The 15,099-nt window shown below is 40.5% G+C and overlaps 1 protein-coding gene across 2 annotated transcripts; it reads left to right on the top strand.

Moving 5' to 3' along the window:
• The first annotated feature begins 6,453 nt into the window (after positions 1-6,453).
• On the top strand, positions 6,454-14,661 carry LOC311133858 (uncharacterized protein). 2 transcript variants are annotated; one of them, XM_084167461.1, is made up of 3 exons: positions 6,454-6,782; positions 12,016-12,366; positions 12,534-13,720. In XM_084167461.1, the coding sequence occupies exons 1-3, from the start codon at positions 6,645-6,647 to the stop codon at positions 12,651-12,653; spliced, it is 609 nt and encodes a 202-aa protein (XP_084023587.1). In that variant the 5' UTR covers positions 6,454-6,644; the 3' UTR covers positions 12,654-13,720. The 2 variants fall into 2 exon arrangements, with proteins under 2 accessions (XP_084023587.1, XP_084023588.1); XM_084167462.1 differs by having other exon boundaries at positions 6,458-6,782; positions 12,016-12,348; positions 12,534-14,661.
• The last annotated feature ends 438 nt before the right edge of the window (positions 14,662-15,099 follow it).

Genomic DNA, 15,099 nt, shown 5'->3' with positions numbered 1-15,099 from the left:
AAGGATCTATCATGGTCCACACACACCAACACAGTCGTGAAGAGGGCACGACAACGCCTCTTTCCCCTCAGGAGGCTGAAAAGATTTGGCATGGGCCCTCAAAGTTCTACAGCTGCACCACTGAGAGCATCTTGACTGGCTGCATCACCGCTTGATATGGCAACTGCTTGGCATCCGACTGCAAGGCGCTACAGAGGATAATGCGTACGGCCCAGTACGCCACTGGGGCCGTGCTCCCTGCCATCCAGGACCTCTATACCAGGCGGTGTCAGAGGAAGGCCCTAAAAATGGTCATAGACTCCAGCCAACCAAGTCATAGACTGTTATCTCTGCTACTGCACAGCAAGCGGTACCGATGCACCAAGTCTTTAACCAACATGACCCTGAACAGCTTCAACCATAAGACTGCTAAATTGTTAGTTAAATAGTTAACCAAATAGCTACCCGGACTATCTGCATTGACCCTTTTTGCACTAACTTGTTTTTACTCATCACAGATGCTGCTGCTACTGTTTATTATCTTGTTGACAAGTCACTTTATTTCTAGTTATATGTACATATCTACCTCTTACCCCTGCACATCGACTCGGTACTGGTACCCCGTGTATATAGCTTAGTTATCATTACTTATAATAATATGCCATTTAGCAGACGCTTTTATCCAAAGCGACTTACAGTCATGCGTGCATACATTTTTTTTGTGTATGGGTGGTCCCGGGGATCGAACCCACTACCTTGGCGTTACAAACACCGTGCTCTACCAGCTGAGCTACAGAGGACCACTTATTGTGTATAATATTACTTTTCTATTATTTCTCTATTTTATTTCTCTGCATTGTTGAGAAGGGCCCGTAAGTAAGCATTTCACTGTTAGTCTACTACAGCTGCTGTTTACGAAGCATGTGACGAATAACATTTAATTTGATTTACATTTGGTTGAGTTGTCAGCTAAGTGAATTCAACAAACAAATTCACCATGACATTGGATTTAGGTTAAAAGTTGGGTGAAAACAAGAAGAAATTCCCTTACGTTGATTACTTTATTCAAATCCAATCAGTTTTTCACGTTGATTCAACGTCATCACATTGACTTTTTTTGTTGAAATGACGTGGAAACAACGTTGAATCAAACAGTGAGATATTTGTTTCCTTACCCTCTAAGCAGTCTATGGACAAGGTATGACATCAATCCATGCTTTGGTTTTGGTTACCTACCTAGCCATAGTAATACATTTGTCCTCCAAAAAGGAGGGGATAGAGGATGGGCCCCAAAAATATTTGCAGTCACTTTTCTTGAATATGTGTACAAAAAACAATGTTCCTGTCACGTTTGTTGTATAAATGGTCAGACCAAGGTGCAGCGTGGTATGCGTACATGTTTAATTTATTAAATAAACACTTGACAAAATAACAAAAGCAAGCTTCTCCTGCTCCTGTCCCAGCCCCTTCTCCTGTCCCTGTCCCTTCTCCTGTCCCTGTCCCTTCTCCTGTCCCAGCCCCTTCTCCTTTCCCAGCCCCTGCTCCTGTCCTAGCCCCTGCTCCTGTCCCAGCCCCTGCTCCTGTCCCAGCCCCTGCTCCTGTCCCAGCCCCTGCTCCTGTCCCAGCCCCTGCTCCTGTCCCAGCCCCTGCTCCTGAGTTAGAAATGCAGCAGATGATCCAAGAGTGACTGGAGAAAGTTGAGGTGAAACACTCAGTGGAGCTCAGGATAAGATCTGCAGACAAAATACGTAAGATCAGTTTAACATCCCCATCAGGGATCTGAAGCTCTTGATGGAGAGAAGCCACACTGAGCTCATTGAGATTGAGATGAATCAGAAGGCAGCAGATAGGCAGAATGAAGGGCTCCTTGAAGAGCTGGAGCAGGACATCACTGAGCTACAGAGGAGAAGCACTGAGCTGCAGAAACTCTCACACACTGAGGACCACCTCCGTCTTCTACAGAGTGAGAGTCTCCCATCCAAGAACTGGTCTGAGATCAGTGTTCATAGTGATTTGTCTGTGGGAAAAGTGAGAGGACTCCTGTCTGGGCTGATGGAGAAACTTCAAAGTGAACTCAAGAGGGTTGAGCTGATGAATGAGGAGCTGAGGGTGCTGCAGCAGTATGCAGTGGACGTGACTCTGGACCCTGACTCATTCTGAGTCAGAAGCCCCAACAGGTGGGAGTGTTTGTGGATTATGAGGAGGGTCGAGCCTCCTTCTTTGAAGTGGCCAGGTCTCATAACTACTCTTACACTGGCTACACCTTCACTGAGAAACTTTACCCTTACTTTTACCCAGCCCCATTGGTCATCACACCTGTCAATTAAACAGACAATGTTAATGTAATTTATAAGTCATTGCTTTAGAATTTTATTTTTTTAAAATTGAAATTCCATAAACATTTTGAAAGACAAGCATGGCGCAAATAACCGCCAACAACAACCCCGGGCGCCGATGACTTAGTCGTCGATTAAGGCAGCCCCCCGCACCTCTCTGATTCAGAGGGGTTGGGTTAAATGCGGAAGACACATTTCGGTTGAACGCATTTAGTTGTGCAATTGACTCAGTATTCCCTTTCCCCACATCCTTATCAATTGGAACAGAAAACATCTAGGCTAGTCTCGTGCACCATACCCATTCCTCCTAATGCCTGGGGAGGAGGTTACAAACTCAATAACACACTAACAGATTCAGGGTTTCAAGGAATTTGTGTACATCAATAGATTTCATGGCCTTCTTGATCTTACACAGCTTATTATTCAGTGAGTCAAAGTAAACTTGTTGAGTTTTCTTCTTCAAAAAATCATTAAAAACATTGAATGTATGTCATATTTGGCAATAATTGTAATCAAATGTATCACCAACTGTTTGTTAGTAGAAAATCCTGAATTATAAACCCAATATATATTTTTAAATTATCTTGAATAACATTCTATTCTATCCCATCAAAATGACGCAATTGTAACACTTTCAAATCAAGTTTCTACTGAATTTCCGTTGTGGGAAAATAGTTATACTTTTCTATGGGCCTATTCATTTTCCTGGTGCGACACCGCAAAAACATATACAACCAAAATGTAGGCTGTGGTGCAAAGGTGCATTTCTAGAACTTTATTTTATTTTTTTGAAAATAACGTTTCTAGTGGTTGGGGGGATGGGTAGGTGTATAAGAGTAGCGTTAAGGTAGCAACACTAGCTGGATCCTATCCACATTCAGACTTCCGGTTTTCGGATTTTGCCTTAAAAATAAAAGTCTGTGGTAAAAAGCTATGCGTATGATACGAAATCAATATTTTTTGCAGCTATGCATAATGTTAAAATTATGTGCAAAAAATGATAACTACATGGGGGAAAATCTAAACTAAAGAGAATTACTACTTTTATATAAGATAAATAATATTATAAGGTGGAGCACATTGAGAAATGGTTGGAGCTTAAGTAAATGAATGTCAAGAACATAATAGCCTACTGGTAAAAAAAATAACAATAATACAATTAACATTTAAAAAATATATATAATTATTTTGATTGTATTATTCTTGGTGCTATTGTTCAATAAGGCAATTTTGAAATGTAATGTTTAAGAAAAGTCTTACTGTATTTTTGTTGTATTGCACAAACAAATTGCATTATACAGGAAAAATGATTGATTGTGTGTCCATAAAACCAGGGTCCAGTCTACTCACTAGAGTCCCTAGAATACAAAACAGGTGAGTTTGGACAAAAAGCTAGGTCATAGCAAGTGTTGCTGGACTTTTACTGTGGTCAAACAGCTTTAAATGGGGTGCCTAGACTCTATACGTTTCAAATATAGCACTGCGTCATAGGAAACATTATACTAAAATACCTTAGAATATAAAATACAAAAATCTTGCTTTTGGTGTACACGTTGGAAATTGTACAACATAGTACAATATGTTTATTCAAAAAGTCAAGAGAGATGCAAGTACATTTGGTCCAAAAAAGCATACTTTATTCCTAACAAATATCATAATGAAGTTAACCTCACAGAGGTTATTTCAGACTATGTAAACTTCTGTGTTGAGTCAGTTGTGCCTACTAAGACCTGTAAAATCTTCCCTAACAACAAGCCTTGGGTATCAAAACATCTAAAATCACTACTTGATAGGAAGAAGGCAGTTTATGCTGGGGGTCTTAGTTGTTCTACATGGGCAGGTCGGGATTTGGGGATGGGGATGTCCACTGTTTAGGAACTAGGCCCTCCTTGAAAGAGGAGTTGAAAACTTGACATGGGGGAGTACTGATCTCACAGGCAAAATCTTTCAGCAGTTTCTGTGGGATTAAGGTCCTGGCCGGGTGCTTTGAGACCTTGATCGCGTGGAGACTTTTTGTAGACATCCCAGACAAGGAGGATGGGAAGCTGGTAGGGGGAAGGGAGGAAAGCTGGGAGTTGTGTCAGGTCAAGTGGAGGCAAATCAGATGAAATCACAGCAAAGTGTTTGTTGATGATGTTGTAGAACTGTCGTCGATTTCAGCTCCTGGTACACTAATAACTCCTTCCACATTCTTTACATTTGCCATGGCCATCACCTCTTGATGCCAGGGGTTTGCTGTCTTCAGCCTAGCAACATAGTACATGTGTAGGTTACACCAATTAATCACATCATTGCAGATTGATCTTCTTTTGACAAAGTACGAAGCATTATTTCAAGGTGTTCACCATTATACTCAATGAATCTGATATAAACGTTCTTACATAACATTAACGCAATAATCTTTTTTGAGCACATACTCATGTTTATAGCTATGGCCATCCAATGTGCTTTTAAAATCACAGAGCTATTCCAGGTACCATAGGCAGAGGATCTATCCGCTCAGAACAGAGATTATTTAACTGTTGGCTAACAATAGAGGCGGGGCACATCAACACAAAGTGATCCTCCAACTTAGATTTTACAATATCAAGGTACACATCAATTATCTTATTACTGAACCAATCTCCATTGTTTCTTTTATCAAGATCCTCAGTGGTTACTGAAGACAGTTTCCTCTGAGTTGGCTTAGAAATGTCTTTATGTTGAGAGGAATCACAGTCCTTCAATTCGACAGAGCATAAGTGAATGACTTCTTTCAGACCAAAGTAGAGGACCTCTACACTACTTATCCTGTCATATGCAACTAGACAAAATGTGGCTTTGTACAGCAATTTGTTGAGTAATTCTAAACTATAGTCCACTGACAATTTTGATGTCTCAGTGCAGTTTACACGCCAAAGCTGGCCATGACTTGTATGCAACTTCACAAATGGGTATTCGTCTGAAAATGTGACTATACTGGAAATAGAATATGTATGTTTGCTAAATATGCAAGGTAGAATAAAGCTTTTAGGTAATTTGATCCTAGCCATGTCCATTTTGACAAGCAGTCTGTGGGTCATGGGTTACATAACAGCTTGAATGTTGAGAGCCCTTTGAATTCTTAGATATATCACATGCTCTGTTCTGTTGATTTTGATTCAAACCAACAAGGTATTGGCCTATGCTGTCTGTAGAAATGTCGCTCAGTTCTACTATCAGTTGTTTTGTAGTCTGGCCATACACTGCCTGGGCATCACACTTACTGGAAAGGTTTGAACATAGACAGTGACTGTATAGCAAATAATTTGCTAAGAAATTGATGGGTAGAATTTCCTGAACAAAATGTTAAACTATGTCCTTTACACCACTGTAATTAAGTTGTTTGTGAACCATGGATTGTGAAAATGTCCCTGAATACAATGCTTCAAACTGTGAAATTGACTGTTTCACTTGGTCAGCTCTAAGTAATCACTTATGGCATTCAGAAAATGCTGATGTACACTATACTGAACAGAAATATAAACGCAACATGTAAAGTGTTGGTCCCACGTTCGATGAGCTGAAATAAAAGATCCCAGCAATTTTCCATACGCACAAAAAGCTTATTTCTCTCAAATGTTGTACACAAATGTATTTACATCCCTGTTAGTGAGCATTTCTCCTTTGCCAAGATAATCTGTCCACCTGACAGGTGTGGCATATCAAGAAGCTGATTAAACATCATGATCATTACACAGGTGCACCTTGTGGTGGAGACAATAGAAGGCCACTCTAAAATTTGCAATTTTGTCACACAACACAATGCCACAGATGTCTCAAGTTTTGAGGGAGTGTGCAATTGGCATGCTGACTGCTGGAATGTCCACCAGAGTTGTTGCCAGAGAATGTTATGTTCATTTCTCTACCAACATCGTTTTAGAGAATTTGGCAGTACATCCAACTGGCCTCACAACCGCAGACCATGTGTAACCACGCCAGTCCAGGACCTCCACATCAGGCTTCTTCACCTGCGGGATCGTCTGAGACCACCCACAGTAAATTGCACTTTTCAACTATTACGTGGTGGACTTTTATTTTGAACATTTCCGAAATACTATGACCCGGAAGTACTTTTTTAGTGTTGCTGACGAGATGCTGATGGGTGGGTGGGGCAATTGCCTACGATCGGATGCGGGAACCAACAGACTGCACGCTTCAGGTATTGTTGCGCTTATAGTCGCATGCACTTGTTGTAGCCTACAGATCAACTGCGAATAGCTTGTTGTAGCCTACAGGTCAACTGCGAATAGGCTATGTGAAGTTCAAAAGTACAGTTGATTCCTGTCGTTGATAGTTCTTATATACGAAATGGATGCCAATCCATCCTTCTCGCTGTCATGTCTCTACAGAAGCGATCCAATTTATTCGCTCTGTGCCTCAGATTTAATGACCGCTTCTCAAACTGTGAACAATAATTTCATAAAGGAACAGAAGCAACTTATGAAGGTAACGTTCTTCTTTTTACTGTGTTATTTTGTATTTTAATATTTTCCTTCTGTTTCGCTTGTTTGAATATAACCCACATATTTAGACTTGTGTTTAACTTTATTAACTTATAGCATACAATTGTCGGCTATATTTTACTAGGCTTGTTACAAGATTGTTTAGCTGATTCAACTGATTCAAATGTTGAGTTGCAGATTGCATAAATAGCCTATTCATGTTCCTATAAGCATATATTCACTTTTCATTGAAAGTTAGAAGCATCACGTGACTTTCAATAATTTCAGTTACTGCTCTGTTAACTGTGTAAATAATTGTCTAGGCAGTGAAACTAGCTGGTGACTTATTCATTTTCAGCTTAACCCTTTACACTCGTGGGAATTGGCCAATATGGATAGGGCTAAATTGAAATGTTTCTTACAGAAGAGATATGAAAAGCATTTGGATAACAATGGTAGCAATTGAAAGGGAACAGTTTGGAGATTATGGGGAAATTATTAGACCAAAGGTGAGGACACAACAGTTCACCTGACACAAAACAGAATCCAAACATTACACTGTGTGGTCCTCTGTAGCTCAGCTGGTAGAGCACGGCGCTTGTAACACCAAGGTAGTGGGTTACACACCCATACAAACAAAACAAAAAAATATGTATGCACGCATGACTGTAAATCGCTTTGGATAAAAGCGTCTGCTAAATGGCATATTATTATTACTTGATTTTATGTGGTCCTCTGTAGCTCAGCTGGTAGAGCACGGCGCTTGTAACGCCAAGGTAGTGGGTTCGATCCCCGGGACCACCCATACACAAAAATGTATGCACGCATGACTGTAAATCGCTTTGGATAAAAGCGTCTGCTAAATGGCATATTATTATTATTATTATTATTATGTGCATTTTACATTTACTGTACTTTTCGCCGCATTTGTTGATAGCGAAATCTGAAAATACTGCATACATTAAGTAGCATGATAAGAATATTCCTGGAAAATGTGGGGTAGGCAAGGGTTTGAGTGAGAGGACTAACTTGTGTCTCCAAGTGGCCACACACCTCTCCAAAGTGTACACAGTTCCTAAGTAATTTCAATGCACTTTTATGACTCAAATAAGAGTCTTCAACTGCAGTGCATTCAGAAAGTATTCAGACCCCTTGACTTTTTCCACATTTTGTTATTACGTTACAGCCTTATTCTAAAATGGATTAAATCGTTTTTTTCCCTCAAATCTACACACAATACCCCATAATAACAAAGCAAAAACTGTTTTTTAGAAATTTTTGCAAATGTATTAAAGATACAAAACTGAAATATACATTAACATAAGTATTCAGACCCTTTACTCAGTACTTTGTTGAAGCACCGTTGACAGCGATTACAGCCTCGAGTCTTCTTGGGTATGACGCTACAAGCTTGGCACACATGTATTTGTGGAGTTTCTCACATTCTTCTCTGCAGATCCTCTCAAGCTCTGTCAGGTTGGATGGGGAGCGTCGCTGCACAGCTATTTTCAGGTCTCTCCAGAGATGTTCGATCGGGTTCAAGTCCGGGCTCTGGCTGGGCCACTCAAGGACATTCAGAGACTTGTCCCGAAGCCACTCCTGCGTTGTCTTGGCTGTGTGCTTAGGGTCGTTGTCCTGTTGGAAGGTGAACCTTCACCCCAGTCTGAGGTCCTGAGCGCTCTGGAGCAGGTTTTCATCAAGGATCTCTCTGTACTTTGCTCCGTTCATCTTTCCCTCCATCCTGACTAGTCTCCCAGTCCCTGCCGCTGGAAAACATCTGCACAGCATGATGCTGACACCACCATGCTTCACCGTAGGGATGGTGCCAGGTTTCCTCCAGACGTGACGCTTGGCATTCAGGCCAAATATCTTGGTTTCATCAGACCAGAGAATCTTGTTTATCATGGTCTGAGAGTCCAAGCGGGCTGTCGTGTGCCTTTTACTGAGGAGTGGCTTCCGTTTGGCCACTCTACCATAAAGGCCTGATTGGTGGAGTGCTGCAGAGATGGTTGTCCTTCTAGAAGGTTCTCCCATCTCCACAGAGGAACTCTGGAGCTCTGTCAGAGTGACCATCGGGTTCTTGGTCACCTCCCTGACCAAGGCCCTTCTCCTCCGATTTCTCAGTTTGGCCGGGCAGCCAGCTCTAGGAAGAGTCTTGGTGGTTCCAAACTTCTTCCATTTAAGAATGATGGAGGCCACTGTGTTCTTGGGGACCTTCAATGCTGCAGAAATGTTTTTGTAGCCTTCCCCAGATCTGTGCCTCGACAAAATCCTGTCTCGGTGCTCTACGGTCAATTCCTTTGACCTCATGGCTTGGTTTTTGCTCTGACATGCACTGTCAACTGTGGGACCTTATATAGACAGGTGTGTGACTTTCCAAATCATGTCAAATCAATTGAATTTACCACAGGTGGACTCCAATGAAGTTGAATAAACATCTCAAGGATAATCAATGGAAACAGGATGCACCTGAGCTCAATTTCGAGTCTCATAGCAAAGGTTCTGAGTACTTATGTAAATAAGGTATTTTGGAATTTTATTTTTTGTCATTATGGGGTATTGTGTGTTGATTGATGAGGGAAATTTTTTTATTTAATCAATTTTAGAATAAGGCTGTAACATAACAAAATGTGGAAAAAGTAAAAGGGTCTTAATACTTTCCGAATGCGCTGTATATGGTGCTTTTTTTATAGCTCTCCTAGCTGTGCTGTTGAGGAACTAGAGCAAGCACACTTGTAGTTATTTTGTTTAGAACACAACCCTGCATCCCAGCAATCACACAATTACTGTTGTTGTTTACAAAATCCAAAAACGTCCATTATAAATCGCAATCTGGGTCAGGTGGGCAACATTTGATAGGTTGTTCTATTGCCAACATGACTAGCTAAGTTATAAAATATGATATTAGTGTTAGGCTTTCACAAGGCAATTCAGGGAAACAGATCATAGTTTTGGTGCGCATAGAAATGAGTCATGAGTGCATTCAGGTGCGTGTGCCTCGGTTACTGTTCTTCACAATAAACAAACGGGCTCATTCTGTTCAGAACAACCCAGGGTGTTGACGCCATGTCATCTTGTAAATGTACATCAAACATAGTGATCATAAACATTGACACTGTTTATGGTAAGAGTTTTATGATATGGAAATGTGAAGTGCACATTTTGGTGTTAGGCTTTTTTTTTGGGGGGGGGGGGGGGGGGTAGATCAGCTTTAATATTGCAGATTGTAACTTCCATCAATGTAATTGTCTGCATCACTTCCAATCCCCCATATGTTGTTTTTTCTCGCAAATATATATACATACATACATACATACACATATACATATCCTTAAAAAAAATATATTTCCCTTTATTACTTTCCAACCCCCAAAACACCTTCCCTAATTGGAGTAAACTAGTGAACAACAATGCTTAGGCCTCTACTTCCAGCTTATACATACTATATACATTTTATGGACACAGTCAATTTTACAATAATTATATTTTCTTTGTTTTTGCTCCTGAACTTCCTCTACCCTCAACCTCTCCAATCATTTTCATGATGTCCATCTGGTTTGCTTCTATATGCCATATCTTTCTAACTGTGCTCTTTCACAAAAGCTCTCAACCTATAACCTATATACTTATTATGGGCACAGTATGCTTTACATTAGTTATCTTGTTGTTGTTAGTTGTTATTAGTCCCATCCTTCAACTCCATTCAACACCACCCATCTATCTCTTAACACCATCCATATTGGATTTCTATTTGCCATATATTTTTCAACTGTACTGTGATGTTTGGCTTGTTTGTATGACATCACAGTGGTATTTATTCTAATCCTCAATGTTTTATCTTTCAAAATACATAGTCCTCTTCAATGAGCATTTCCCTCACTCAGACAACAGAAAAGTGGCCCAATTAGCAACAAAAAAAAACATATACATTCTGTTCTCAGCATCAACAAAACTCTCTATCCTCTATTTTGTTAAGTTTGTTCAGGTGTGTTGGCCGCCCCCACTAATTGGCCACACCCAATCTTAATGAGTTCTTGTTTCCTTTGAAATATGGTCTGTTTGAAAATACTAAAATTAACAGCTTTGTATGCGTAAAAAAACATGGCATGCTAGCTCCATCCTGGTGGTTCAGTGGACTAATTCCATGGATAGAGAACAGAAGATTATAGGTTTGAATCGTGCTGATGCCGTGTCACAATAAATAAATATATGTTTTGCTTGATTAATGCCTAAGGACATTTATTTCCATGTGTCCTATCTGTGCTTGGAGTTAAAAAAAAGTTAACCCCAAAGAAGTTAGCAGTGTTATTAAAAGTCTTATTGAAACATATTGAACGTTTTAAGGAAGTTATTCAAAAACCTCTAAATAACCTATAATTTCCATTCTCAGAGCATTAATAAAACCTCCCAGGGAAACTTTCTCGGAACCTCCCTGCAACATAAAAATAATCGTTCCCAGAACAGGCGAAATTTTCACTTCTGTTCTTAGAATGCTTAAAAATCCTTCAGTTTTACCAGTCAGGAAACATATGGCTTCATTCACACAACCAATGTGAAACTAAAAACACACATTCCCACAACTTCCAAAGAACCAAATGTGCTAGCTGGGTATGCAAAAGGGTAGTGTTTTTGTTTCATTTTGATCAAATATTCAAAAGTGCATAAATCTCTTGGTAATGTCCATATATTTTTGTCTTTATTTACATAATGCAATATTTCCCTCAAAATAAATCACAACAAATACTATTTCTCAGCTCCACGGTCTTTGATGTCAGTGGTGCAGATTAATTGGCAAACGTGATGTCCCCAAAATGGAGACTCAAATTAGACCCATGGCAACTGGCGGTCTAGTCACACATTTACAACCCTATTAATGTAATTCATGTTCCTTTTAGATCTGTTCAGTATAGTCTGTGGTTCTGCAGAGGACACCCAGTACCTAACAAATAGAGAGGGAAAAAAACAGTATTCCAACTCAGTCTTCACTATCTGGCCAGGCTGGGAAGGGTGGGAGTACACATTCTAACTACAACCATGTGATTTCAAGTAATGTCAACCACTAGTCCTAACTTTAACCCTAACCTTAGCCCTAACTGTACTGACAAGATAAAGAACAAATATCTCATGCACTTGCTCAACAGATCAAATGACACTGCTACTTTTGTCCATTCCAACATGGCCGTTTAGTCACTTCCTCCCTTGCTCTCCCTTTCTCTGGTCATTTCCCCTCTGTCCAGACTCTGAAGAGGCTGGAGCAGCAGCAGCTCACCTGCATGCGTCAGCTGAGTGAGGAGCAGAGGACCTTTGCCTTCGTCATGAACAAGAGGCTTAGCCAGAGGGGCCCTACGAGGCCTCAAACGCTCCCCTCCACCTCAGCCTCCTCCATCTCCCCTCCGTCCGTTACGGGTTCCCAGTCCGCCCCGGCTGCCCTCGCCACCCGCACTGGGGCCAACAGAGCTGGCAGTGCCAAGAGCGCCAACAGCAGAGTCAAGTTTGAGCAGTCTTCTTCCAGCCTCTTGCCGTGGGCAGTGAAATTGCAGAAGAAGAGTATGGAGACACAAGGCAGGGAGGCAAGTGAGACGATCACTGTGAGTGGTCCTCTGTTCCAGATCCTGACCTGACCATGAGCTGCATTACTCTGAGTGACCGCTGTAATGGCTGCCGAAATTACGTTTCTTTCTGTACAGGTGGCCTTTTTGGTAGGATGAGAAATATCTGTTTTGTTAATTACTATTCTCTCTTTTTTTTTTATTAGGTTTTGAAGGAGTATGGGGCATCGGCTGGTCAAAGGTGTTGTTGTGAATGTGGTCACACCAGGGAGCTGTTGGACAGGAGACTGAGCTGTCCAGCCATATTACAGAGGCATCACTCTTGATTCTGCTATGGGGTGTTATGGACGTGCAATACAGTATACTGCCACAAGGGCGCGCAAGTGATTCTCATGAACATCATCTACCTACTCATACTGGATCGATCTAGCTACCATATTTCTTGGAGGTTATGCCATGCCAATGGATATATGAACAGCATTTTATGACATGACCGATTAAATGAGTAACACTGTACGTCATGACAGCTTCATAATATTAGCTTCATAATAAGTTACATTAACTATGTCAACATGTCATTACACCTGTAACTGTTTGCAATACATGCAAAATGACACTGCCTTGTCACTTGACATTCAGTGACATAAGATGCCTTTACATCTTTTGACACTTGTTATGTCATGTTTATGACCATAATGACACTGTTATGATGTACAGTTCAAATAGTGTTACCAAGGTACGTTCTGTGTTCACCTACAGTTGAAGTCGGAAGTTTACATACACCTTAGCCAAATACATTTAAACTCAGTTTTTCACAATTCTTGACATTTAATCCTAGTAAAAATTCCCTGTCTTAGATCAGTTAGGATCACCACTAAGAATGTGAATGTGAAATGTCAGAACAATAGTAGAGAGAATTATTTATTTCAGCTTTTATTTAATTCATCACATTCCCAGTGGGTCAGAAGTTTACACACTCAATTAGTATTTGGTAGCATTGCCTTTAAATTGTTTAACTTTGGTCAAACGTTTCGGGTAGCCTTCCACAAGCTTCCCACAATAAGTTGGGTGAATTTTGGCCCATTCCTCCTGACAGAGCTGGTGTAACTGAGTCAGGTTTGTAGGCCTCCTTGCTCGCACACGCTTATTCAGTTCTGCCCACAAATGTTCTATAGGAATGAGGTCAGGGCTTTGTGATGGCCACTCCAATACCTTGACTTTGTTGTCCTTAAGCCATTTTGCCACAACTTTGGAAGTATGCTTGGGGTCATTGTCCATTTGGAAGACCCATTTGCGACCAAGCTTTAACTTTACAGCGGCTTTAACAGTATGAAAAATGTATGCACTCACTAACTGTAAGTCGCTCTGGATAAGAGCGTCTGCTAAATGACTTAAAAAAATAATATAATAATAATCCTGACTGATGTCTTCCTCATGATGCCATCTATTTTGTGAAGTGCACCAGTCCCTCCTGCAGCAAAGCACCCCAACAGCATGATGCTGCCACCTCTGTGCTTCACGGTTCGCACCAAAGTACGTTCATATCTAGGAGACAGAACATGTCTCCTTCCTGAGCGGTATGACGGCTGCGTGGTCCCATATTGTTTATACATGCGTACTATTGTTTGTACAGATGAACGTGGTACCTTCAGGCGTTTGGAAATTGCTCCCAAGGATGAACCAGATTTGTTGAGGTCTACAATAATTTTTCTGAGGTCTTGGCTGATTTCTTTTGATTTTCCTATGATGTCAAGCAAAGACGCACTGAGTTTGAAGGTAGTCCTTGAAATACATCCACAGGTACACCTCCAATTGACTCAAATGATGTCAATTAGCCTATCAGAAGCTTCTAAAGCCATGACATCATTTTCTGGAATTTTCCAAGCTGTTTAAAGTCACAGTCAACTTAGTGTATGTAAACTTCTGACCCACTGGAATTGTGATTAAGTGAAATAATCTGTCTGTAAACGATTGTTGGACAAATTACTTGTGTCATGCACAAAGTAGATGTCCTAACCGACTTGCCAAAACTATAGTTTGTTAACAAGACATTTGTGGAGTGGTTGAAAAACGAGTTTTAATGACTCCAACCTAAGTATATGTAAACTTCCGACTTCAACTGTATATAACTTGTTTCCTAAAGATGACAGCATAATATGTATATATTGTTGTTGTTTTTTTCATGGGAAGTTGAATGCCAAGTTTTATTTTTAATCAACATTTTGTAAATGACATCTGACTGTTACTCAAAGTAAATGTTCATAACATTCCCTTTTTATTGATGACAGATTTTTGTGTGTGTAGTTTACTAAATAAACTTTAGTTTATACTGTATGTTGAGATTGGAATTCAAACGTTTAATTTTAGACCAATGACAGCATTACGAGATGAAACCGATTGGACCGTAGCAGCAACATTGTATCTACTGTACTTATCTGAACGTAATGACATCATCCTGTGTGACGCATAGGGAAACATTATTCAACTCAAAGAAAGCACAGAAGGGTTGCAGTCCAAACACGTTATTTTTTACCACTTCAGCCCTTGCGCCAGCCACTTTTCCTCGTCGAAACCGGATGCAGTTTGATTGCCATCTTAAGTGGAGGTCCAATTCACTAACATTGCCCCCTCGGCCCTCGATTTATCAAATCAAATCAAATCAAATTTTATTGGTCACATGCGCCGAATACAACAGGTGCAGACATTACAGTGAAATGCTTACTTACAGCCCTTAACCAACAGTGCATTTATTTTAAACAAAAAAGTAAGAAT

Source organism: Coregonus lavaretus, assembly GCF_964263955.1.
Source record: "Coregonus lavaretus genome assembly, chromosome: 8".
In the NCBI taxonomy this organism is placed as follows: domain Eukaryota; kingdom Metazoa; phylum Chordata; class Actinopteri; order Salmoniformes; family Salmonidae; genus Coregonus; species Coregonus lavaretus.
This window is presented reverse-complemented; position numbering and strand designations above follow the sequence as displayed.

What these genes read in the sequence shown, in the direction of transcription:
- LOC311133858 (XM_084167461.1), top strand. Translation starts at nt 6,645, where the DNA reads ATGGATGCCAATCCATCCTTCTCGCTGTCATGTCTCTACAGAAGCGAT. An exon ending in AACAGAAGCAACTTATGAAG is followed by an intron (nt 6,783 to 12,015) that starts GTAACGTTCTTC and finishes CCCTCTGTCCAG; the next exon opens with ACTCTGAAGAGGCTGGAGCA. An exon ending in AGGCAAGTGAGACGATCACT is followed by an intron (nt 12,367 to 12,533) that starts GTGAGTGGTCCT and finishes TTTTTTTATTAG; the next exon opens with GTTTTGAAGGAGTATGGGGC.